At 42.6% G+C, this 26,808-nt stretch overlaps 3 protein-coding genes across 3 annotated transcripts; 2 read left to right on the top strand and 1 right to left on the bottom strand.

Annotated features, from left to right (window-relative positions):
• Positions 1-1,118: 1,118 nt before the first annotated feature.
• has3 (hyaluronan synthase 3) lies at positions 1,119-6,530 on the top strand (the record flags this gene model as incomplete). The annotated part of the gene is made up of 4 exons (XM_079163379.1): positions 1,119-1,230; positions 1,387-1,937; positions 5,366-5,467; positions 5,601-6,530. Exons 1-4 carry the CDS (start codon positions 1,137-1,139, stop codon positions 6,528-6,530), a joined length of 1,677 nt encoding a protein of 558 aa, XP_079019505.1. The 5' UTR covers positions 1,119-1,136.
• A 7,600-nt stretch (positions 6,531-14,130) lies between these two features.
• On the bottom strand, positions 14,131-17,052 carry chtf8 (CTF8, chromosome transmission fidelity factor 8 homolog). Its single transcript, XM_079162508.1, has 3 exons — positions 16,915-17,052; positions 16,200-16,323; positions 14,131-14,752 (listed from the first exon to the last, which is right to left on the bottom strand). The coding sequence occupies exons 1-3, from the start codon at positions 16,932-16,934 to the stop codon at positions 14,471-14,473; spliced, it is 426 nt and encodes a 141-aa protein (XP_079018634.1). The 5' UTR covers positions 16,935-17,052; the 3' UTR covers positions 14,131-14,470.
• A 46-nt stretch (positions 17,053-17,098) lies between these two features.
• utp4 (UTP4 small subunit processome component) lies at positions 17,099-25,792 on the top strand. The gene is made up of 16 exons (XM_079163586.1): positions 17,099-17,507; positions 18,122-18,304; positions 18,425-18,509; positions 18,906-18,995; positions 19,169-19,380; positions 19,475-19,646; positions 20,170-20,261; positions 20,951-21,047; positions 21,202-21,266; positions 22,444-22,560; positions 22,784-22,940; positions 23,423-23,529; positions 23,614-23,709; positions 23,918-24,103; positions 24,201-24,311; positions 25,536-25,792. The coding sequence occupies exons 1-16, from the start codon at positions 17,349-17,351 to the stop codon at positions 25,650-25,652; spliced, it is 2,046 nt and encodes a 681-aa protein (XP_079019712.1). The 5' UTR covers positions 17,099-17,348; the 3' UTR covers positions 25,653-25,792.
• Positions 25,793-26,808: the final 1,016 nt, after the last annotated feature.

The raw sequence follows: 26,808 nt of genomic DNA, 5'->3' as shown, positions 1-26,808 counted from the left end.
CTCAGACATGTTGGTCTCAGACTGTTGGTCTCAGACTGTTGGTCTCAGACATGTTGGTCTCAGACTGTTGGTCTCAGACTGTTGGTCTCAGACATGTTGGTCTCAGACATGTTGGTCTCAGACATGTTGGTCTTGGTCTCAGACTGTTGGTCTCAGACTGTTGGTCTCAGACTGATAGGACAACAATGTAAAACAAACGGCCAGCAACCACAACAAGCGGCCCAAAGGCCTTGGTGCTGGAACATTCTCACACAACACAGTTAGTTATCTTTGTGAACAGGCAAGGGAGAATTCTTCTTCTGCACAACAGAGACACGGTGAAGTTCAACAAAGTTCAGAGAAACATTACATATGCATGAATACCATATACTGAGTAGAAATATATACTAAGTAAACATTTACCATTACAGGTCCTGATGCCTGAATCATTCAGTAAAGTTCTATAAACCCAAAACCAGTCTCCGTGTTCTGGCCAGTTAAAGCCTTCAGCTCAACTACTGTTGTAATACAACTATAGTGGAGGTTAATAGTGGGTTTAGTACTAGTATCAGCAATAGTTCTATAATTATTAGTAGCTGTAAATAACTGCTACACTGAACAGTTCTCTTTTGCTTCTGGCATCATGTCTCCATGATGTCAACGACTGATGCTGGTGCCTTTTAGCTGATGCTGGCCGGTAAAAGGTTTTGTAAAAAAACAGGAAATGTTGCATGGTCTCTGGAATCCAGAGGCCCCAATATCTGTCGAACCTGACTTGTACAACAGACCCGTGTTGATACGCCACCCTTTCATGTACTGAATAACATGCTCAAGTTCATCATGTGTGTGTCCATACGTGGATTCAAGTAGCAAACGTGCAAAACTAAGTAACATTGCTATAAATTAAACTATTTCTTCTTGTGAAAGTCAATTCAAACACAGTTTACCCACTTTGTTTTATTTTTCTCTTTCCCTGCCTTCTCCTTACACTTTCACCCTTTCTATAAAATAAACTTCTCATTTCTGCCCTCCTCTTACCTCATCTTCACTCCAATAAATCCTTCAACCTGTACCTGAACATGTGTCCTGTTACTTTGTGATCCTCACTTTGACATATGTTGGGGTCCACATTACCCCACATTCTCCTCCACCTCCAGATGCCCTCTCGCTGCAGGAATGCGCTGAACATCGTGGTCACCACCCTTTTTGCTGCGGTGGTCCTCTTCACCATTCTGCTGGCCTATGTCACAGGTTAACTTGTGAATTTCAATGATATACACATAGACAAACATGTACATCAGAATCAAAATAAGTGATGGTCATGATGATGATGATGATGATAACAAGTGACGTTTTTTGGTTTGTTTTTTCTTAACTTCGTCTCTACTGTGTTTCTTCCTTATAAAGGCTACCAGTTCATCCACACTGATCAGCACCACCTCTCCTTTGGCCTCTATGGTGCCTTCCTTTCCCTCCATCTCCTCCTCCAGAGCCTTTTCGCCTTCCTGGAGCATCGGAAGATGAGGAGCCCCTCACGGCCACAGCACCTCCGACGCTCTGTGGCTCTCTGCATTGCTGCCTACCAGGAGGACCCAGACTACCTGAGGAAGTGCCTGCGCAGTGTTCGCCGAATCTCCTTCCCTGGCCTGAAGGTTGTGCTGGTGGTGGATGGTAACCGGCCAGAGGACCGCTACATGATTGACATTTTTCAGGAGGTGATGGGCGGGGCTGACCAGGCTGGCAGTATGGTGTGGAAAGGAAACTACCACAGTGATGGGAGTGGAGGAGGAGGAGTCGGAGGTGGAGGGAGGAGCACAGTGCACATGGAGGAGGCAGCACGAGTGGCTCGGCTGGCCAGAGGCTGCCGCTACTCCTGTATCATGCAGGAGTGGGGAGGGAAAAGAGAGGTGATGTACACTGCCTTTAAAGCACTGGGGGACAGTGTGGATTATGTGCAGGTAAGGTCCACAGACACCGAAAATAGTAGGCATATTTGAGGGTTTTAAAAAAGGTTTAGAGGGCCACTTGACCAATTTTACACATTCACAAGATCCGTTTCCTCCCCATAAGGTATACTATACTCTTGAGACTTCCTATTTTCAACAGACAGTGTGTGTTACGAAGTGTATGTGTGGAGTAAGGATGATACAGTGTATTCCATTGTTCTCAATTCCATTTTGAAACCAAAAAACAAGAGTAAAACAGGAAATCACATTTACCTCAAAAATACAATCAACTGTATTTCTTCAAGTTTTTGCAAAAAGATTACATTTGAACACATCATGATGACGTTAGAATTCCCCCTTCGCCCAATACTCATTTTAACTGAATGGAGCATGAACTTAATATCATGTAAATCAATGAACCACCCATTAACCTTAGCTGTAAGCTCCATGCAGGACTGTGTGGCTTACCGGCTGCTAGCAGCTAACGCTAGCTAGCTCTCGTCCTTTGTTGTTCACAATGGAGCAGAGAAAAAATAGGTTGCATCCTCCAGATGCAACTACGGTGAGTTTACTGTGTCCCAAACACATTTTCTATCGCTCGCGGGACAACGGGTCTCGAGCCCTCACGGTAGCTTTTCAGGGTTTTGGCATCGACTTTGTACCGCGGTATTGGTTCTTGTGACATTCCTAGTGTGGAGTTTAATAGACATGAGTGTATTCCAGGCAGATAGTTTGTAGTGAAATTGATGGTTTGTTTGTTTGTTTATTTATTTATTTTGCAGGGACAATGCCCACCAATCAACAGTAGAACTGTAAGTGAGCCAGAGTTAGCCAGAGAGGCTAATTTCCATCTGCAGTCCCCGGCCAGATGTTTCAAGGCAGCCTAAAATAACAAAATATCAAATGGCAACGGAATTAAAATTCATAGACAAATGGATAGCAATAGTATAGACAAAACCAATACACAGCAAAATAAAAGTGTACGCCATTACAGCAGAGCAGACATTACAACAGGCTGCAGCATGCGTCAGGCAGAACAAACCCTCCTACAGTACAAGCACATATACAGTAATGGTCACAAATGTGTATTACATGATCTACAAATAAAAAATAAGATTTGCAAATGTCTGCAACAATTTGTATGTCATTTTGGGTATTCACAACTTTGTGTTTCAATCTACTCTTACATTTGTGCATGGAGCTGTCTCCAGCTCCACACAGATGCACAAATTCATGCTGTGGTTAAGGACTAGTGGAAAACTGGGACATCTGGTCTTTCGGTGAAATTCTGTGTAATTTCAAAGTGGGAAACAAAATTTTCTAAATTGACAGATCAGCTCTTCACCCCTCGATTAGAACACATACATTTACCCTCTATATACTCAGTTGCCTATAAATGTAAATGTATGGTTAAAATAAGCTACTGTTTGGTGTTGGACCCTCCTTCTTCTGCTGGGAGAACTATACATATAATACACCTAGACGCCGCATTGGCCACTTTATCCCGTTGCTGCGATACGTCAACGTTGCCGCGATACGTCAACGTTGCCGCCATATTGGAGCAGGCAGGACTGTCCTGTAAACAAATAGTGATGGCGAGTCTACATTTCTCAACCTATTTCAATGTGTCGTTTAAAAAATTCAAGAGTCTCATGATTCCAAAATGGTGACAAAATAAAACCTGAAAGAATGAAAGAACACCCACTCTCAAACTGTATCCCACTGCAAGGCCTGTAATCAGTGCAGAAAGAAGGAATCAACACATTTCTCTGCTCAATGTTTTGATCAGATTCAACCATCTTTGTCAATACATTAGCCCATCAGGGATTGTCCTAATAAAAGCTTGTCATCTTGTAATGTCACTGGTGGTTATGTTTTGTGGCTGTGTGGTTTGTAACAGCGGAAAGAGAGTCTGTCCTTTTCCATTGCGCTGTATAGTTACAGCATTGAATTCAGATCTTCCAGAAAGTTTTCTTGTATTAAGTTAACCGCAGATTTTGGCAGCAGGCCAAAAATTGACAACCAATTCAACTGTGAACATAGGGACGGCTGAGTGTGTGTAGCAGTGGCCAACAATAATCACATTACAAAGCCATCAATGGAGGACAATTTCTATTCATCTGCACTCTCTAACCAGATATCATTAAAGTCAGCTGTATTAATGGTGCTTTGGATATCTGTCCTGCTTCTGTGCTGGCTCATACTGATAAATAAAACTGAACATTGTTTGCAAACTATGAATGCTAACAGTGTTTAAGTCAGACTCTTAATTTAATAGAAATACCAGCTGCACTATAAAGTACCATAAGGTAAATGTGCATCTATGGGTGCCTTTCCTTGAATATGTGTTGAGTCTTCACAGAATATCACACCCTTAATGGTTCTCAATACCATATTCATAGCAGAGGGATTGCCTCTCCCTGGCTCTCATATTGGCAACAGTGGAGGTGGCTGCTAGCAGCTAATGGTGCTAGCAGCTAATGGTGCTAACAGTATGACCAGTACAAAGAGGGGCAACAGGCATGCAACTAACTATGCACAAGCATGCAGTTGCGGCTGGCCTAGCTATGTAAACAAAGAAAATAAAAACTCGGATTACAACACAGAGGGAAAGTGACTTAATTATCTGCTCAGTTAGACATTAATCCAATATATTTTTTGTTACATTGCAAATAGTTGTTTGCTTCTATGCTGCTCTGGATATCATAGTGAGAACCACATTTTAATTCTAATCCTAAATTTAAACCAATCTTTGAACTATATTTTAAACTTTTGTGTCTCACATAAAACCCATTGAACAAACAATAGCCACCCAAATCAACAGAAAATCAACATCGGACTTAAAGGTGCAAGATACGAGATTGGTAGCATTTCAATTGCCTCTCAACGGCTCTCAACATGGCGACGCCTCACAGTGCTAGTAGTGCTAACGTTACAAACTAAGGCAAACCTGCTGACAGAGCTAACAATGTTTACCTGAGATGGAATGACTAGTTGGTCGTGCCGGTCTTATGAGTTGTATTCGCTATATGAGAGCAGCGAAGATCAGCGACCCTGGCCTAGCAAGTGGGGCATCCTCACATGCACAAACATGCACTTTAAGCACGTGTGACCAGCCAGGCCTGGCTATGGCAACCATGAACAGGATAAGTGGTTACGGATAATGGATGGATCTTTACATCGCAAATAGTTGTTGAACAGCAAATTCATTCTTCATATCCTCTGTGCCCTTGCTGTGGGTCATGGTCATGTCCACAGCTGACCCAGTTCAATGTAGTTAGAATGAACCAGCTGGGATCTGTCAGCAGCCTCTCATTTCTCTAATGGATTTCACTCAGTGTTGCAACATCTGCAGCCTTAACTTGACCAATGGATGTATATTTCTGAGTCTGTGACTCTATGCATTATTGTCACCCTGTGCTTGTTGTGTCCTTTTTCAGGTGTGTGACTCGGACACAGTTCTAGACCCAGCATGTACCATAGAAATGTTGAAGATCCTTGAGGAAGATCCAATGGTGGGAGGGGTCGGTGGAGACGTGCAGGTTTGAAAGTCAACTTAAAAACTCTTGGGCCATCAAGGGAGTTGATTGAAAGATCATTACTACGTGTCACGAGAGTACATTTTCCTTTTCTTCCTTTGTTGATTTATGTTCCCTTTACTTTCCTGTCCTCCAGATCCTTAACAAGTACGACTCCTGGATCTCCTTCCTCAGCAGCGTACGCTACTGGATGGCCTTCAACATCGAGCGGGCCTGCCAGTCCTACTTTGGGTGCGTCCAGTGTATCAGTGGCCCTCTGGGGATGTATAGGAACTCTTTGCTCCAGCGCTTCCTGGAGCCCTGGTACCACCAGACCTTCCTAGGCTCCAAGTGCAGCTTCGGTGATGACCGCCACCTCACCAATCGGGTGCTCAGCTTCGGCTACAAGACAAAATTCACAGCGCGATCGCAGTGCCAGACTGAGACACCGACCCAGTATCTGCGTTGGCTAAACCAGCAGACTCGATGGAGCAAGTCTTATTTCCGTGAGTGGCTGTATAATGCCCTGTGGTTCCACAAGCACAGCCTCTGGATGACCTATGAGTCCGTGGTCACTGGCTTCTTCCCTTTCTTCTTGGTTGCCACCGTCATCCATCTCTTCTACCGTGGAAGGCTGTGGAACATCCTGCTCTTCTTATTAACGGTCCAACTGGTTGGGATGGTGAAGGCCACCTACGCCTGTTTCCTGCGTGGCAGCCTGGTGATGATCTTCATGTCACTGTACTCTCTGCTCTACATGTCCAGCTTGCTCCCTGCCAAGATATTTGCCCTGCTCACCATCAACAAGGCTGGATGGGGCACTTCAGGCCGCAGGAAGATTGTGGTAAACTTCATTGGCGCTGTGCCTGTCACAGTGTGGGCTATGGTGCTGCTCGGGGGTGTGGTGTATACAATCTACTGTGAAACACAGGAGCCATTTAGTGAGACAGAGAAAGCCTTGTTGATAGCAGGGACAATACTTTACGCCTGCTACTGGCTCATTCTGCTGGTGCTCTACCTGGCAATCGTAGCCAAACGGTGTAACAAGAGGGAAGAGCAGTATCACTTGCCATATGCGGAGGCATAACTCTTCTTCCAGGGAGACTGGTAGGACATTCACACCAAGTTTCACTGCAGTGTGACTCTAGCAATGTCTCTGAACCTGTGAAATGCTACAGTGATGAGCTGAGAATCACAAACACTTTCATCTTCATCATTGGTGCTAAAAAGGTGTGAATCTGAAATCTGAGCAGTAGGAATCTAATCCAGTTGGGGGAGACTCAGTGATGAGTAGATCCACAGAGTTCGCCAATTTATATCATGCTCAACGGTGCTTCACATTGAAAAACCAAACCAAACGAACGGATCCAGTGTTCACACACTAAGTAACGACGTGCTCAGAAGAACATTAGTGTATGGGAACAGGTTAGCTGTAAACTGTGACAAATGGGTGCAGTGCAGTGCTTTTAATGAATATAAAGTAGGAAAAGGGACAAAATGAGACTTGGAGACATAGGTCTTATTTATTGGTTGGTCAGTTTTTCGTGTCCCTCATTTTAATAGAGATGAGATGGGGTCAAATGCGACAGACCTGAACTTCTATAATAAACAATAGATAAAATAGCAAGGCAATTCTCTCAAGTCTAAGCACCTCTATACCAGAAAAGAAGAGGGCACCTTAGATGCATTTAGTCATAAGAGTGTGTCTCAAATGTGTTCAGACAGAACGCAAAGCAAAGCACATTTTAGAAGTGGTGCACTTGCCAGAGACAATTGAAAGAACTGGCATGATAGATGCAAATTTGCTCTATGTGGCACAAAATACATCTGAGAAAGTTTAAAATGTTTAAACTCGAGTGTAATAAAGTGTAGTATTTAGAATATTTTCCAACATGGAACTGAACTGAAGGTGAAACTTATCTTTACTGTTTTTGTCAACGGAGGCCTGTAGCTTTGAAGAGAACATAGATAACTTTCACTTTCAGGTCTGATGGCAAGATAAGGTGGTCAAATTATTTTTTTGAGGTGGGCCTTTCCTTTAGGTGGCTAAAATAATTTAGCTGCTGCCCCTGTCCACAGCAGTATATTACTTTGCTCTCGTGTCAGTACTCCTGGCCGTTTCTTCAAACTGGGGGCAGGCCGACAGCCATTGACAGTAGGTAGACTTGATACATTGACTATGGATAAGTACCTCTTAGAACCCCATTTCAAAACACCCGAACAATCTCTTTTACTGTTTGTGAACAATAAACATAGACTGTTTATGTGAAGATTTGGTTTGTGTTCTGTCTCAACACATCATAAAGCATAGGTTAGTCTATCTTAGTACAATACTCACATGCCATATGGCGTCTTTCAAAGAGTTGTTGGTTGCGGTAATCATCCAGTGGCCGTGAAGTAATATCTCTTCAAAGATTTACCTTTTCAAAACCAATACTGTTACTTAGCCCAGCGCTGTCAAACATGCCTCTTAACACCTCCAAACCCTTAACACCCATACCTTGCATCTTATGTAAATGAAAGTGAGACAACTTCCCAACCTTAACTGTACGGTTCTCACACCCTCCAGCTTTGTGTGCTGTTATACCTACCTGCTACGAGCCAACTAGGAGGGCACTGTAAATAAAAACACCTGAAAGCCACATTTCTCGTTCCCAGAAGTCACATTTCTCCTCTTCTCGTAGAGGCTTACCACCTCCCCCCCATCCACATACCCCAGCTGTGCCAAGGTCCCTGATCAGTCTCTCAACAGAACCATAGGGTACATCCCAAGTCTCTCAATTGTCATTTCCTCGCTCCTCGATCCTTGAACTGGAAGTTGTTCTGCTCCGGCCGTCCCAAAGCTCTTATTTCTGCTCTGAGGAGTGAGGAGCGAGGAGGGATCTCTGAGGAGCCATGAGCGAGGACGAGAGAGAACAGCCTTCCAGGAAGTCTTTTAATGGCCGACACGCCCCCTCACTGTTCATCAGTTATGTGATTGGATGCTGCAGCTGATCGGACTGATACGATCTTTTTCAACATGTAAACAGTGAAGACAGATCGCAGATTAAACTCAAGCTTTATATTTTATTAGTTTTCTAATTCACTGTCTGGTTTAAATATATGTTCATCGTAAACTGAACAACAAAAGGAGCACAAACAACTTTCTTCATTAATTAGAAAGATTTGTCTTTTCATGATCTGATATTTCCCTCAATAACTTTTATTATGGAAACAATTAAAGTCAGAGAGAGCTTTTTACATCATGTATCATCATTTCATTCAGTCACGTGAGGCTGATCATTCCTGAGTGTCGGGTTTGATGAGTTTTATCATTTAAGAGAAACCATAATCATATGCTGGTTTATTTAATAATGACGTCACAGTCACAATTTTCAAAACGTACAGACGCAAATAAGTCAGAAATAAGTCAGACGCATTCCGTCGGTAGAAATCAATCCTGCGCTTCTAAACAGAACACAGTTTGTTGAAGACGTAACAGCCTACAGAGACAACACCTCTACAGTGATGACCACTGTGTGTCTTTATCAGTTATTAATATTATTAGATATTATTATTAAGTACAGTGATCATGTGAACAGACACAAACTATCAAAAGTCTCTCCAGCTGTTAAAACCGACTGACAGCTGATCCAGCTGTGATCAGCTGATCCTCCGTCATCAGAAACAGACGTCGCTTCACGTGACGCAACTGAGGAAAGGACGTCTCATGTCTCTTAAAATATATTTCCTCGTTTCCTCTCTCCTCGCATGGTTTCCTCCATGCATCCCTGGTGGGAGGGACTAAGACGCAAGGAAAGGACGCAAGTGAGGGAAACGGGGATGCAATTAAGAGACTTGGGATGTACCCGTATTCTGTATAAAATATCAACTAGCAGCTTGTGACCTGGAATGTCACCCACCGGTGGAGCACCCAATTATGCGTAACTTTAAGCCTTAATAGCATTTTAAAGGGTTAGTTATATAAAAATGAATTCCCCGGACAGTTGTCATGAACAAGAATATTAGCTACAGAGACCAAAACATTTTTGTACCAGGCTTTAAACGTGTTTATTTCTGCTGTAAACCTGGCATTTTAACATGGAGGTCTATGGGGAATGACTCGCTTCATTTCTCAGCACCAGAGGGTGCCCCTTGCACAGAACACACAGAAACCAAACTGATATTAACAAACAGACAGAAAACAAGCTGACTCCTAAACGTCAAAGAAACAACAGAATTTCAAATTGTAATTCTTATATTACTTGTTACTGTAACACGTTACTACCAAGCAGCTACTTACTACGTCCATATTTTATGCAGTCTATGGTTACCAAGTAATGTCTTCTTGCCAGTGTGCAAAATATCCTATGGCATTCGGGGGTCCCCCCTACCTAGTGGTCCGGTTTAATGCTGAAGTCTTACAGACTCATAAACGCAAGCTACAAGATTTCATGCAAGCCAAGGCAACCAGCAACCAGCAGTTTGAATAATGAATAATGAATACCAATGCTTCAAGTTTAAGCTTTCAGGTGGTGTCAAAGGTCAATCAAGGGTTCTCTGACTCCCCAAGACCGCCATCATTTTTACTGATTCCTGCCCAACACTGAATACGAGGCTTCAACAGATTGAGGGTTGTTTCCACTATGAGATCCCTCTTTGTGTTTCCACTGTGTGAGCAACAGCTAAGGGATGCTTAATCCCCCATTTACGTTAGGAAGGTATTGCTACACAGCCAGTGTGGACAGGAGGAATGATTACAGTGACCTAAAACTCTTTCGTCAGCGTATGGGCCACACACTACATGCAGATGGATGTAATAGTGTGGAAGTCTTCAGAGCGGAGACTGTTCCTCAGCTCTGAGACCAGACTTCATTTACTCTCATCAGCCATGAACAGTTGCAGCTGCATTTTGTGGAGCAGTATGATTTAAGATGAGCAGATAATCAAATGTTTCTAAAAATGTGACATGCTGGGTTTTTTTTTTTTTTTTTTAGTGTTTGCTGTATTGGTGCAGTGTCAAACGTGTAACTTAATGATGTACATTTACTAATTCTCAGTTTAAGTCACCAGCTGGTCATAGTTTCATTCAGTGATTCAGAGATTTTGTATGTGGTCACTTTTATATATTGTAAAGGTGTCAAATTATGTAACAGTATAGTTTACTAAAGGAAACTATTCTCTTAACTTCGGACATTTGTGTCCTTTTATACAGTAGATGGAACCATTGTTTATTCATTCCATCAACAGTGTAAAGACTGAAGACCAAAGAGATTTCTTTTGAAAACTAAAGCTGCATCTCCAGCTCCTCAGCACCAGAGGCCGATTCAAAGTCAAGTTAACTGATTCAATTTGAGCAACTGCTGCTTCATCCCAATTCAGAGTTTACATCCAATAACACGAGAGAAGAGCGGAAGAGCTTTTTTTTTCTTTCATATTTTTAAAGAGACAAAGTTAGTTTTGAAGGTACTGTATGTTTCAAAAACTTAAGAACTGGTCCATTTGTCAGGTGTGAGCACCATCAGCATATCTGTGCCTCCACTGACAGATGTCTTTTTGCTTTAACATTTCTCTTTGTGCCATTTAGGTTATAATCGTATTGATTGATTTTGGGTGGGCTGTATGAATTTAAACTTGAAAGTTCAAACACATAGACGGATAGTAAAAAGGAAATTGTGTTATATAAGCTTGATTTTCCTTTCTGATGGCCAACCAGCGATGCGAGAGGACTTGTTTCTTGACCTCTGCTGCTTCCATCTCAGGGCATCACAAGATACTGGAATTTTCCAAAGTCATTAAAAATGCTTCCTATTTCAGACACCGTCCTCCCATTTATTCCAAATAGAGAATGCCGCGTGATTTAAATGACTACATTGACATTGTTTTGTTCACTGTATTGTATGCTCACTTTTAAAAAAACAGAGATATATTTCACAGAAACTAACCGGACTAGAGCATCAATGTTTAAACATTAATACTAAGATGTAATATCCTGCACCCACAGGATTGTAATGATCGATCTTCTTTTGTTATAATTTCTCTCGTGTTATTGGATGTAAACTCTTAATTGGGATGAAGCAGCAGTTGCCTAAATTGAACAGTTAATTTGGCTTTGAATCGGCCTCTGGTGCTGAGGAGCTGGAGAGTGCAGCGTTAGTTTGAAGTGAGAGGCATGAATTCCTTTGCCATGTGTTTGATGTAACAGTGAGGAAACTGTCAGAAACTGGAAACTGGATAATAAATAGTTGATTTTAGCAGACAAATAATACAGTTTTTCTTTTACACCCAAGGATGTAGTGGAGGGCATTTTGTAGGAAATACATTTAGCATGTATAAATCTAAAGAAGAATTACAGAAGGACAAGGCTATTCAAGCGCAAAATAGTACTTTCATAGCAAACTGAAAAAGATCCTTCCTTTCACTAACTCAAGCTTTCCCAATTTTTTGGCGTTTTGCCTTCATTCAGTAGTTACTGTAGAGATGCAGACAAGAAATGTAGGCAGAGCACAGGAATGACATCCATCAATTATATGTATGTATGGCCACCAGACGCACCAGTTAACTCAACACCTTTAACCCTGTTAAGATTATTGGAAGTCTGTCCTACTCTTAGTTCTACACAAAACAATCTCAGAAACTACTGGCTGTCTTTTCATGAGGTTTGCTGTGAGTGTCTTGGTCCCCAGAGGATGATTTCACATGCTGAGCTCCTGTAGGTTTGTTGAGCACCATCATCCGGGCAAAGTTTCCACAGTTGGTCAATCACAAGGTACTAAATATTGAAAACTAGAGGCTGGATTTCAATGCAACTTGCTGTAGACATCGGTAAATATTAATGGTCTCCTGAGGATTTATTTTTTGTAAGTGCCATCCTCAGGATAAAGTGTACATTTCCATTCACCTGTTTTTATGTTCATTTAATATTTCTACATAAAAATCCTGAGTGGAGACAATAGAAAAAGTATTTTTACGCCTGCCTGACATTGAAATGTTGGTGTTTAAAAATAGAGAAGATGCAATAAAGGACCACAGTAACTTATTTTTCAAATATAGCTTGATGTCATGTTACCTGCTTCAGTTTCTTACTGTAATACTGCCACTCTGAGGGTGTCAGATGTCTAGATAGGCTTGAGTCGTATTTGCTAACAGCACCATGTATCAACACGTATCAACATGTATCCCACAGATCACCCCATATTAATGTTTCACTATCCCCACATATCACCCCATATTAATGTCTCACTATGTATCACCACCATCATGCCCACATTCCTAAACGTAGTCTTATTTGATCTGAATGGGGACTTCTTTACAGGACCTCTTGATAAAAAGCTACTATTATTTCATTCCAAACCAGTATGGAGAGTAAATACAGATAAGAGCTGTTTTACTGAAGTTATGTGAGTAATATCAGTCATTGGTGGAAATAACTGAGCTTTGACATCATGGTTCTTGGAAGAACTTTAAAAACATGCTGCCAGAATGCCTGTTTGTTTAAAAGTGGGAGGTGTCTGAGTGCTGAGGGAAGAGGATGAATGAATTGGTCCCTTCAGTCACCATGTACCAACAGGATGGCATTTCACTTCAGGGTAGCAGCGCAGCATAGGACCCGCCTTCATCAAACAAACACACACACTTGCACGCTGTAAATATTCTGGCAACATGTCAAATGCTGTATGCTCGAAGACTGAGACAAATATTGTGAATGTTTTTCACCAAACTGATCCCTCAGCTGTTAAGTTACTTGCCAAAGGGCACATCAACAGGGACTAGAGGAGCCGGGGATCGAACCGCCGATCTTCTGATGGAAGGACGAGCGGCTCTACCTCTGAGCCTTGGGTCTGTTCCAACACACTATTTATGAGTTGCATACTTCTGTGACATACTACCAGTAATTGCACAGTGTTAAGCATTAAGACATTTTAAGAATGGTTTCTTTCATTTTGAAGGACGGATAAATCCTTGATCAAGGAATATATTTATCTCGACAGTGTCAGATAAGCAATCTTATTATGATTCTATTCGGTCTCATCAAGATAGAACAGATCAATCATCTGTGGAGGTTCTCTCATAAATTAGTCGTGTTTGGAAAAGAATAATAATATTCATGCTGAATCCAGCATGTGATCAACTTAAACATCATGTCTGCTTATTGTCGGTCCTCAAACCAGCTCATAGGAGCATTGCCACCAAAACAGCACAGTAGAACAGGGTGAATTGTGGGATACGCTAAACCTCTAAATACTGCTTCAAAGCAGTATTAACAAAAGTGAAAGTGTATTATGTGGTAATATTTCCCTAACCTGCCTACGACCTGCCACCAATAGATTATCTCTAACGGGCATACAAAATACATTCAATTATGACCAATGCCTTGTGGGAAATAGGAAATGGTACCAGTAGACGTGGTGGGTGAATAGAGAGGTGCACTGATATCAGGTAAAAACTCTTCATGAATGAAATGATTGAGCTGTCACAGTTTACACTGCGGACATTTGCTCAAGTTTATCTGGTAACAATGTCCAGTGGTTCTACATGCATTGCAGTGGAGATGTCTGATCCAGTCACAGTAAAAGGATAACATTGCCATCTGGTGGAAATGTTGCCTGTGGGTATCGCTTATGTATATATACACATGATAGGATAATCCTTTATTAGTCCCGCAGTGGGGACTTATATACTTATGGATTGAAGCTGCTGATCTCAAATATTCTTTATTTTTTCTTTTGTTTTTGCAGAAAACATCAGTATTCCATCCGCACCGTCATTCGTCCGTTTGCATTTAGACTCTGATGATTTCACTTTTTCTACAGATCTCAGGAAAACAATACAACATTCATTCATAGCCTCATTAAAGTCTCTCTGGGAATCGGTTCAGGCCAGAGTTTGGCAGTAATGATCAATAAGGTGAGGTGTTGTATTGACCAACTGTACAACAAATGTCTCAAACTGCATATCAGAGATAACACTAGCTGAAGTACACTTCCGGTAGTGTCCAGCAGGTGGGATGGATCAGTTCGTCCAACCCCGTGATGAAACGCCGTATCGCTACACCTTCTTGGGTACGTTGGTGATGATGGGTTTGGGGCGCGTCTTAAAGATCAGCTTCCGTTTGATGAGAGCAGACACGGTGTAGGAGGTGGAGGCGGGTCCTTGCTGGTTCGTTTCCATAGCTACCTGTGTGACATCCTCGCTGCTATCGTCGTGGTCATGGCTGCCCAGGCTATCCTGCAACTGGCTGGAATGCTTGGTGAGGACGGCGAAGGGTTTCTCCAGTTTGAGCTGCTTGCCATAGAGAATATGATGTCCTACAATAAGCACTGGCGTCCCCTGGTGGAGGGGAAAGACAGACAGCTGAGTGAAACGAGAAGACTGACAGCATCGGCTGAGACATGAACGTCTGCTGCATTCAGAGCTAAAGCAACACGAGCGGAGCCGTTCTCCTACAGAAGTGTCTGATACGACGGTCATGGAAGTTTAATGGTTGCAGAACAAGGTTTTGAACACTTAATAATCTATTAACTGATGATCAGCGGCTCTACCGAACCTCTGCAGAATCTATACACTTGCCGGTGCCATGGGCTGGTAAAACATACATGTGCATACATATTGAGCCTTGAGGACAAGAGTTGGCAATCAAAGAAAGGCCGCTACAAGTAGAGCCAAAACTAACTATTATTTTCATTATCCATAAATCTGGTGGTTTACTGATTAAGAAAATGGCAGAAAATAGTGAAAACTGTCCATAAAAATATTGTAGAGCCTACGGTGAAGTTTTCAAATAGCTTGTTTTGTCGGATCAACAGTTCTAAACCTAAAGATTTTCATTTTGCTTTCAGTAAGAAAGAGAACTGCAGTAAATAGTCACAAGTGAGGAACTGGAACCAGAGTTTGAGAATTTTGTTTTAAAAAAAAAATGACGAATCGATTGAGTAATTGTAACAGTTTCAAACTGTTAGCTCTGTTTGTGCTATTAGCATCGTTAGCTCTGTTTGTGCTATTAGCATGGTTAGCTGTATGGGTGAGTCACACAGCGTAGGCATCGTTGTGATGAAGAGGTGTGGATACCCTTCAGAGAATACATATTGACAACCTGCTCTTGGGTAGGTATCATCTATAATAATTTAGTGAAAACATAATACGTAAAACAGTCCATTAATTTAATATTTTGGTCGACAGAAAGTTAATCTGCAATTTAAAAGTAATTCTTAAGCAACAATTCTCTGGTTCCAGCTTATCTATTGCTGATGTTCTTCCTCTTCTATGATCGTGTCAGTTTAATATCTTTTCTTTGAGCTCAAGCATGAGCATTTTATTGTTTCCTGTCATTTTATACAACCAAACAATTAATCAATAAATTGAGAAATGAATTAGCTTAAAATCGATTCTGAAAATAGTTGTTTGTAAACAAATAGAACTGAAAACATGGTTGGAGAAAAAAATGACGAATAGCAATGTTCCCGTGTTTAATAATGAATTTGAGATATGTGAAGATGAACCTGGCACAGCCATATGATGCCATGATCTCCTCTTAGTTTCTCCTCACAATCAAACAACGTATTTACTTCCTCATTGTCTGTAAAACAGGTGGAGTGTTGATGGGTTCCAACAGCAACATTTAAATATCACTAAAGCAGGAAATATTAAAAATGTATTTATTTTGGAGTGCGCATATTGCTGTGCATATTTGTTACATGTTAACAAGTGGTTGCCACTGGTTGCAATCAAAAGCCAAGAATTGTACTTGAAAAGCACCAGTGTGAGCTTCAGTCTTTACCTCTTCGGTGTAGAGCAGGTCTCCCATTACATTGGCTGCCAGACCAGAGTCGTGTCTGGAGACCATTTCTCCCTGCAGCTCCACCATCAGCCATTCAGGAGGACTGCTGCCATCCACACTGCCCCTGCAGAGCCGACAGTGATACACACCAACATCAGCTCAACGTACCTGGAGAGCATTCATCTCCAGAAGAACATGATGTTGTGTCAAAGCTGGTCCCATTAGCCCTGAGCTCTCCAGCAGAGCGCCCTCAAACATCAGCTTCCATTAGTGTATCCTGTTCATGTCAGACATCAATAGAACTAAATCACCTCACCATGGGTCAACATCCCACCTCAAAACTTTTGAAAAAAGATTTATATTTGTGTTGTATTATATCATAATAGTGACGTGATTAATAGTCAGGAAAACATATTGGCCAATCTCAGCCCCTCAAATAATAATCTATAGTAATTCTATATATCGTTATATATGTGTGTGTGTCAGTAAAGTATTTTTATGTGCATTATTATTTGTTCATGTGATAAAGAAGACCTTCATTTATATTTGAAGCCATTTGTAATACAGAGTTGACACATTCTAAAGAATAATGTGATAGTGATGGACAGTCCGAGTTATCTCCATATCTTACTCGTGACCTCACTGCGGACGTCCTCCAGACATTAGAAAGAGGAAGTAACGCTCGCGTGTCTATGAATGAATACAAATCTCTCACCGTATGACGATCTGAACCATCGTCCTGTCGTGTAACAGTAACCAACTGATCCCAACACAGCTGTTGTGGTGTCTCTAACCAGCACCGTCCACTCCGTGTTTATACTCCGCCAGTATTTCCCGCGTAGTGCGAACAGTCCGTGTGATGACGTATTTCCGTTTTTTTCACTACCGGTTCAAAGGCTCTCAACGTGGCCGCTGATGTTTTCCAGCGTGTGGCGTGAAGAGCGGAGACAGTTTAGTGACCCAGCGGTGAACGGCGTGTTCTGGTCTCTGTGAGTCCCGGTGAAGACAAAGAGTCGCTCGTTGTCCTCCGGTGTGTCTGACCGTGAGGTCGCTGGTTTTGCTACCAAACAGCGGGTTTAACGGACGTGTTCTGCTGCCGCCGGACCCGCTTTAATCCGCCTCCTGTTTGTGTTGCTCTCAATAGTCACAATGGGTGAGTTTAAGGTGCACCGGGTTCGGTTCTTCGACTACATGCCCACCGCTATCCGAGCCATGGCGTTTAACACGCGCATGGAGCGGCTCGCCGTGGCCCGGACTGACGGAACTCTGGAGATCTTCAACTTCGCTGACAACTACTTCCAAGAAAAGGTAGAAGAAGCCCTCACAGCCTCCACACGTGTGGAGCATCTAAAGTATTAACAACCGAACAGCACGCTGGAGTCCACTGAATGAATGGAGTTCCATGTGTTTGTAATGAAAGTCTGAAGAATGCCAAACAATCAAACATAAACTAGTTAACCGCTGTAGTATTTTAATGTAGCCGTATGAAATGGTAATGGCCTGTACTTGTATAGTGTCTTGGCCAAGGACACATCGACATAGGTCTCCTCTGTCTGCTCTGGATCAGAGAGGTCTCCTCGGTCTGCTCTGGATCGGAGAGGTCTCCTCGGTCTGCTCTGGATCAGAGAGGTCTCCTCGGTCTGCTCTGGATCAGAGAGGTCTCCTCGGTCTGCTCTGGATCAGAGAGGTCTCCTCGGTCTGCTCTGGATCAGAGAGGTCTCCTCGGTCTGCTCTGGATCAGAGAGGTCTCCTCGGTCTGCTCTGGATCAGAGAGGTATCCTCGGTCTGCTCTGGATCAGAGAGGTATCCTCGGTCTGCTCTGGATCGGAGAGGTCTCCTCGGTCTGCTCTGGATCAGAGAGGTATCCTCAGACTAATGTGTAGAGGATAACCTCCAGACCGGTTTTTGTTTCTGATGTACAGGTCATCCCAGGACAGGAGGGCAGGGCTGTGGAGGCTCTGTGTTGGGTGGGCCAACGTCTGTTCAGTGCCGGATTGAATGGAGAGATCACAGAGTATGACCTGGAGAACCTGAGGCCCAGGTACACGGTGGAGGCCTATGGAGGACCGATCTGGACCATCAGTGGCAAGGGAACACTGCTAGCGGTCAGTCAAGCCCGTGTGGATATTCTATGCCCGATGCTCACATTCTTCCGCCCAGGGTAATGTTTGGAATTGAAGCCTTTATCTTTTGATTATTCATTGAATGGATGTTTTCCTTGTCAGGTCGGTTGTGAGGACGGGACAGTGAAGATGTTTGAAATACTGGAGGAGAGGATTCAGTTTCAAAGAAACCTTGACAGGCAGAAAGGTAAGAGAAGGAGCTGATTCAGAGGTGTTTCTGCTTTTCAACTGGCAGCTCTATTCATTAATTCATATTCATGCATGTGCTTACCTTATTAATTCACGCCTGTGTTCAGATGTTTACTCTTATTATTTGAGCTCCTGGATGTGGCCAAAATGTGGAAAGCACATTTTTGATCTAGAAACTATAAAAACAGATTACACAGAGAACCACGGCCAGTAGGGACCACTGGTGTGGTTTTAACTTTGTGTACTGATAATTATTCATTTTGTTTGGAACCGGACCAGAACTATAATGCAACAATGTATTGTTTTTTCCCTTGATGTGGAACAAATGAACTCCAGGTGTGAAGACCCCCTTAGTGACATTCAGAGTTTGATTTAGTTTGATGTGATCCTCTAGGTCGCATTATATCGCTCTCCTGGCATCCCTCTGGTACACTGATTGCTGCCGGCATGATGGACATGATCAGAATCTTTGATGCTGAGACGGGTACGTAGATACAACCTGATCCTGAACTATTGGCACAGAGCCCACCATCAAACGGAACACTAGAAGATGAGATGTGTGAATGTTGACTCTGAACTCCCACGTATTCCTAAAATATCCCCCAATGATATGATTGTAAACTTGTATTAATGTTGGTTTGCTTTTGCGGACTTCAGGCCGCGCCACACACAGGCTGCTGGTGGAGAGAGGTGTCGGAGCCTCCAAGAGCAAAGAGGTGGTGGTTTGGAGCGTTGTCTTCCTGTCTGACCACACCATCATCAGCAGTGACTCGGCAGGAAAGGTCCAGATCTGGGATGGACTCACAGGAACTCTGGTCAGAACTCACCTGGTCACCAAGTGGGACGTCCTGGCTCTGTCTGTTTCTCAGGTATTAGGACATTACATGACCTCTGGCCTGAGGGCCGTTTTAGGTACACATCCACAGAGAACCAGTGATGTCAACCTTCCTTAATATTTAACAGGATGAGAGCAGTCTGATAGCCGGGACGTCAGAGGGCACGGTCGTCCAGTTTCAGTTCATCTCCTCCACTGTGGACCGGCAGGATAAAGATTGGGTCCGAACCAGGACCTTTAAAAACCACTCTCATGATGTGAGGGCGCTCGTCCATACCGACACTGCTGTGGTGTCTGGAGGTCAGTGTCAAAACGTCCTTAATTAATGATCTCGTTTCATGGAACGGTATTTTAAGGGGAAATGGTAACGACAGAGTTCTCCCCTGTTGGCGTGAAACACTGTTTTAATCATTTTCTTCTTCTTTTTTTTGGGGCCCAAACGATCTTGTTTGGTCTCTGGTGAAATAGTCCTGACTGAAGGTAACTCAGTGTAGCAGGTGACCCCACACCTTTGAGTGGAGTGTATATATTTATTTTGTGGTCACATTATGAATTGAGATGGAATATTAACAGTAGAGGGACAAGTTACAAGTTTATCAATCCTACTAGGAAGCAAACAAAGCAAGTGAGCCCTCGCATCGTCTTTACTATAAACCAAGTGAAATCTACAACAATGCTGATATGAGTTTAGATATTTCAGTGTTAAGACACCCTGTGTGTTTTAGAGTTGTCCTAAACACTGGAATACTTACTGCACAATGAAGTACACGGTCTAAAATGTGAACTTGTTATATGACACGTGATGATGTTTGTAATCTGTCAGGTATGGACACCCAGCTGGTCGTGCGCCCCCTGTTGGACAAGGTGGAGAAGAACACTCAGGAGTCAGCCATGCGCAAAATAGCTTTCCCTCATGTGAGTACAAACTTAGTAGAGAACCATATCTCTCCACCTCTCAAATGTCTTGTAATCAATTCAATATTGACATTTAAAGTAGATTGTATAACTGGTGGTGTTACATGTTGATAAAGTAGAAGAAGCTGCACCGAGATGACTCACGGTTGTAATCGCTGCCAAACGCGTCCTGGCTTTGAACGCTGTGTTGGCTTTGTCATTATGGGGGATTGAGTGCAGATTGATGAGGGCAAAATGTATTCAATCAACTTTAGCATAAGGCTGCAACATGATAAAATACATAATAATAAGAAAGTGAATACTTTGTGATTGTACTGCATGAAGTGTACTTTATGGTCGTGATGTGTGGCTCCACAGAATGAGGTTATCCAGCCGGTGCTCCGTGCTCTGAACGTGGTCGCCGTGTTTGCTCGTGCACACGCAGCAGACCTCTGGTTCCTCAATGCTTTAGGAACCAGAGGTCTTAAAACATTTTAAAAAATGGTTTCAGTAAATATTTTGCAGCCAAATGAAATAGTTTGCAGGATGTTCCTTTATGATGCATTCAATTACAGATAATTACAAAGCCTGGTTAGTTTATGGCGTTTTCTCGGTTACTCTCGAGAATAAAGCGACGCATGTGATCATGTGATCACGTGATCATGTGATCATGTGCAGACACAGAGCTGACCTCTGCCTCTTCCATGTAGAGAAGCCTGGTGTGTTGTGCAAAGAAAGCAGGACTGCTGCTCTTCCAGTTCCCTGATCATTTGGAGCTGTGGAGACTCGGGGAGAGCGATGGACATGGTGAGTAAAGCACACACACACACATGCATAGTGATGCAGTAGAATGCGAGAACAGTAGCGGTGATGGTGGAATTTAAAGGAGATCTCATGAAAAGCAAAACCGATATTGACCAATTGTCTTGATCTGAACTGTATTCATTGTGTTTGATAACAGGGAAGCCTGGTGACAGTCTTCCTGTGAAGAGGAAACCAGAGAAGCTGATCCAGCTGAAGAGGAAGGTGCGTGTGTGTGTGTGTGTGTGTGTGTGTGTGGCTCAGTGGAAGCTTAGCTCTGCTTCACCATCCGTGTTCAACATGTCTTTATTCAGGCCCTTATCTTCACGAGTACACCGTGAAAACAATTCCACCTCTTCTGCATGTTTTGATACAGATACATATTCGTATGTATTAAGTGTTACATAAACAGCTTTGTTAGTATGTGAGCACGAGGTCATTGAACATGGTTTTTCATTGCTGCTCTGATTCTTTGAGAATCAGCAGTTCATCAATAACGTGGGCCAGAGAGCATACATGTACCAGATGTATAGATGGGAGTGCAGTTCCATATCCCAGCACTAGCCGGCGCTGTGGTGCCACAATCCACTCACCACTACTCGATGTACAGTAGCTACGGTTACATGAATTCACCTGATACTGGCTCATGCATCCAGGTCAAGATATAGTTGGGTTTTACTATAAGACCCGCTGGCTAATGTAGATATACAGATATATATCTATATATCTATATCTATAGATATATCTATGCTAGTTACAGTGGCTGTTTTGCTTTTCCAGCCTCAACAGTGCTCTCATAAATCACATTTTCTGTGACAAAGCTTGAATGAACCCAGAGTGAAAGATGGCGACTAGCTTGCAGCGTGCTGTTACCCATCGCTCTCTTCCCTTCGTTCCCTGTCGTCTATGTAATGAAGTACGTGGTGGTGAACATAGTGGAGCATTTAGCCAAACGTAGCTAAAAGGAGAGTGATTATTGTAATGTTCTTTATCAAGTGAACACAAACACTTCTCCAAATGAATGCTAGCATCACTCACTAATATCCAAAACATTCCCCAGAGGCTACAGCCTGTTCCCGATGGTGAAGACGAGTACAACTCATTAGTGAAGGCATATTGATGCAAACTACCTCTGTTTGGTCTCCTGTTTCCAGTAGAGAGTACGACACAAACTAATCTACTTTCTCACATTATTTGTGTGATAAACTTTCTTACATAATTCCACCACAACAACAACCTATTTTCTAGTCTTCAAAATTAGACATTTGTTGTGGAGGTCCATATCATCCCCATTATGAGTCCGGTGACCTCACTGCCCCTGGTTGTTTTCTACCTGTAATATGTCTTCTTTGCGTTTTGAGGACGTTGAAACAGAGAGCTGACTGTGTGCTGATCTCTGCAGGGAGAAGATCACATCTGCTGCAGTGCTCTGTCTCCATGCGGCGGCTGGCTGGCATACTCTACCGTCACCAGTTTCCGTCTTTACCGATTACAGAACAACAACATCAGCATCACCAAGGTGGGCTCCTCAACACGGACTGCTGCTCCCTTATAGTCCTCTCTGGATCAGTCCGTGTTCACACATCAACGTATATGAGATCTTAAGCAAACCTCGTTAGAGCGTGAGCTACATGTAAAGTTCCATGTGTGATTGTTCCACTGTAATAGACTGTGTGCATGTAGCTTATGAGGACCATGATGAAGCTCACTCTTCTTCGTCTCCTTCCTCTTCCTCCCTCTAGGTGTCCAAACTACCTAAGGACCTGCGCTCGGCCCACCAGCTGTGCTTCTCCACAGACTCCTCCAAACTCTTTGCTTCCTCCAGCGATGCTTCAGTCGTCGTCGTCGCCCTCAACCAGCCGGAGTGCAGATACCTTCGTACCCTAAAACCCAAGTCAGGTGAGCCTGAGTCCAGTCTGTAGTCTCGTAGAGTCAGGAAAGTGATCATTTTAGTGAAAACGAGGGTCACTTTACAGTCACGTACCAGAATGTATGAGCATTGTATGCTACTTACACTGTTTACCTCCATAGTCGTGCATTAAATCCACTTTGAGCTGATCGTATTCAGTCACTTTATTGTGCTGAGATGTTTCTGGTTGTACATAAGTCCCGTTCTTATGAAAGGGATATCTCTGAAAACGCCTCGAGGGAATGTCTATATGTATGAATGTATGTTGGCTGTAAGGCTGCTCAGTGTTCATACACATGGCCAATATTCAAGAAAATGTGTTTGTTTCATTTTTATGAGATGTTGAATCTTGCTTCAGATGTGGAAGAGAACAAATCCTCTTTGTGAGAACTCCATTCATGACACAAAGTGAAAGGTGACTCACCCTGCAGCTTCTGCTTCAGTGTGTAACAAGTGCTTGTGTGGTCTCCAGGCTCCAGACAGCCAGTCCACCTGTTGTTTGCCAGTGAGGACGGCAAATGGCTCGCTACAGCAAACACGGACTGTGAGATCCACGTCTACAGCCTCGACAAGCTAACGGTGAGTTTGAACTCTCTCGGGTCAAATTTCAATTTGTAGCCAAAGCAGCAACAGTAAACGGCTAAATGTCTGTGTGTGTTGCAGCTTCATTGTACAGTTCCAGTGTACAGCTCGTGTCCCACTGCCATAGCCATCCACCCGACCACCAGCAACCTGGTGGTGGTGCACGCTGACCAGCAGGTAAACACAGCATCAGACCCCTTTATCTGATGATAATGTGCTCTGCTCACCACATCCTAAGAAGAGTACAACATAAAGTTTCTCAGAGATAATGTTGAGACAGAAACACTCTCCAGGTCTCCTTACTGTGTGTGTGTCTGTGTGTCTGTGTGTCTGTGTGTCTGTGTGTGTGTGTGTGTGTGTGTGTGTGTGTGTGTGTGTGTGTCAGATCTTTGAGTACTCTCTGGTGCAGAAGGAGTACACAGAGTGGAGTCGCAGGCTGCAGAAACAAGGACTGCACTCTCTGTGGCTGGAGAGGGACACCCCCATCACCCATGTCGCCTTCAATCCCAAAAATCCAGCTCACATCATTCTGCACGACATGTTCATGTTCTGTATCATCGACCAGAGTCTGGTATGTTCAAACTGTCAGGTCCATACAAAAGCAGCTTTATCAGTGACGGGTTAAATAATCCTCATGCTACATCTTTGTGTAATGTCTCCACATGCAGCCCCTCCCTGAAGCTAAGAATGTGCTCTGCAATCAGATGACACTGAGGAGTCTTCCTGAGCCACAGAGGATCATACACAGCCACGCCTTCAAGATATGCAAGAACTTCCAGGTAGGGTAACCCCGAGCCCAGAGGAGCTCTACTTCAACTAGTGCTCTGCTAGTTAGGGTCGATACGATACCTGCCATAAATATCATGATACCCGATACTTACGATACGATTCTGGTATATTTATCTATAATAGTAATAAATAAAACATCTGTATGGTTCCCTTTTTTACCAGCTTGTTCCTGCCCAGCTTTTTGAACACCTAACACATGGCATTAATATTAGTATTAGCCTACAGCAAGATATTAATGAAAACTCCCTGTCGTTCTTTGAACAGTTGGGGGTGTCTGTCTGAAAGGTGCTTTGCCATGTGTGACGTGTTGCCTCCTTTGGTCTGTGTGGCTTTGAACGTTTTGCAGACGGGTCTCTGTGTGTCAGTGGGCTTTGCTTCACTGTCTGCAATGGAGCCAAAGTACTTCCAGATTTCACTCCTGGCATCTTGTTTTCCAACAAGCCGAGGACGGTCGGCAAAAGCTCCTGTCATTTCAGACATTGTCAGACTTTCTGACCATCCTTAAACACATCATGTGTACAAATTCTTCAGTCTAAAAAAGAAACAAAATCGAACCTTTAGATTTGATATTTCAACAAAATCACTTTGTTCTACATTTCTCACTTCAAATGTTGCCCAAAATGAAACCATGCATTAACCACGTCTTGTAAAAAACATTAGATTCTGCGCTCGTCAGTTGTTTGTGTCCAGCCGGCCAGTTACCAATCAGCATCTTTAAGTTTTATCCTACGTTCTTTAGTCTGATCAATACTTTTTAGTAGAGATCTTGCAATGCCATTTTATTCCTTCCCGGTTCCTGACCTTGTGATCACCACCAGTGCGTTAAAAACAAATCTACAATCATCGCCATCCTGAACAATAATGTCAACCATCCAAAAGCCATCTAAAAGCTCTCTGTGTTCTCCTTTGACCTGATTTCATATATAGTGGTTGTTTGCATAAAAACACACGACTCAAATGATTAGGAATTAAATGATTGTATTTTTTTTTTGGCACTGATTAAAGTAAACTAAAGTGTTTAGAGCTAGTGTTAGAACAGGTCATAATTCATCTCTAATATCTATTTAATATCGCTCTGAAAACATCTGCCTTCAGCCTAAAACCATAATCTTTAAATGATTAAACCAGCAACGACTCTGTTACCTACACTCTGTCAGATTATTGAGAAAAAAGCTCAATATTTCTCTGACATGGTTTGTTCCCCTGATTTTCAGCACCTCATGTGTGTGAGCTTACTGGAGGACCAGTCTCTGGTTGTAGTGGAGCGCCCCCTGCTGGACATCATGTCTCAGCTGCCTGCACCGGTCCGTCAGAAGAAGTTTGCTACATAAAGAAGTGAAGGTGTCTCCGCTCAGATGCTCATGGATCTCTCACTGCAACTACACATCCAAAACCATTTTCAATGAAAGTGTTCATGTGTCACCACTTTGTTGAAATTGCTTTGATAAAGTAATAAATGGAACAATTTACAGTTATTGTTTGACTTGGTTGAAAGATTATTTATTTATATATATATATATATATATATATATATATATATATATATATTGTATTTATTTATTAGTGCTGGGCAAGTTAACGCATTAATTAACACCGACAATTATTTTATTGCGCGTTTTTATTATTATTTTGAAAGTGCGTTGCTCACTGGCAGCGGTGGAGGAAGTCTTCAGACTATGTTGATGCAGCGCGTGGGAGAAGTTTAGAGAAACTAAAGCAACACAAGCTAACAGATGCTACAGAGAAGTGGAGACAAACTGCAGGTTCGTGTTGTGGAAGATGTCGGTCTGAGGAACGCTCTCACGGTGCGTTCACGTCTCGTTTGGTGTGAACGCACCGTTAGGATCAACGAATGACATCAGGTATGAGCCTCAAGACGCACCGTCACAAGAACAACACACGAGTTGTGTTAAAAGGAGAGGACGACAACAGCGAGGCGTTACAACGAGCACCAGCTGCTGCTCTCACTGGAGACTACTGGACATCGCTGGGTAACCTTCATCACCTCTGAGTTACAGCATCATAGTGATGAAGAGGAGAGCTGCATTCACATGAAGACACAACACACACATTGTGATGAAACGTGCTGAAACATGTGGTTCATGTTCACAGCAGTGGAACGTTTCACATGACGTCACACACTGAGCACAGAGAGTGAAGAGATAGAACCGCTGCTGTGTGAAGAGAATCCTGCTGTTTACAAGAACCGTTTAAAGTCTTTGCAAACCAAATGTTATTGACCTTTAGTTCATATAGCAGTACTTTAAAATAAAAGTGCGCAATACACTACTTTTGAATTCATTATTGAACGTTGCGATTAATCGCAAAATAATCATGCGATTAACTGTGATTAAAAATTGTAATTGTTGCCCAGCACTAAATATATATATATATATATATATATATATATATATATATATATATATATATATATATATATATATATATATATATATATATATATATATATATATATAATACAATAAT

The sequence above is a fragment of the Pholis gunnellus genome (genome assembly GCF_910591455.1).
Source record: "Pholis gunnellus genome assembly, chromosome: 7".
Lineage (NCBI taxonomy): Eukaryota > Metazoa > Chordata > Actinopteri > Perciformes > Pholidae > Pholis > Pholis gunnellus.
The sequence above is the reverse complement of the archived record's forward strand: the minus strand, read 5'-3'. Positions and strand labels throughout refer to the sequence as shown.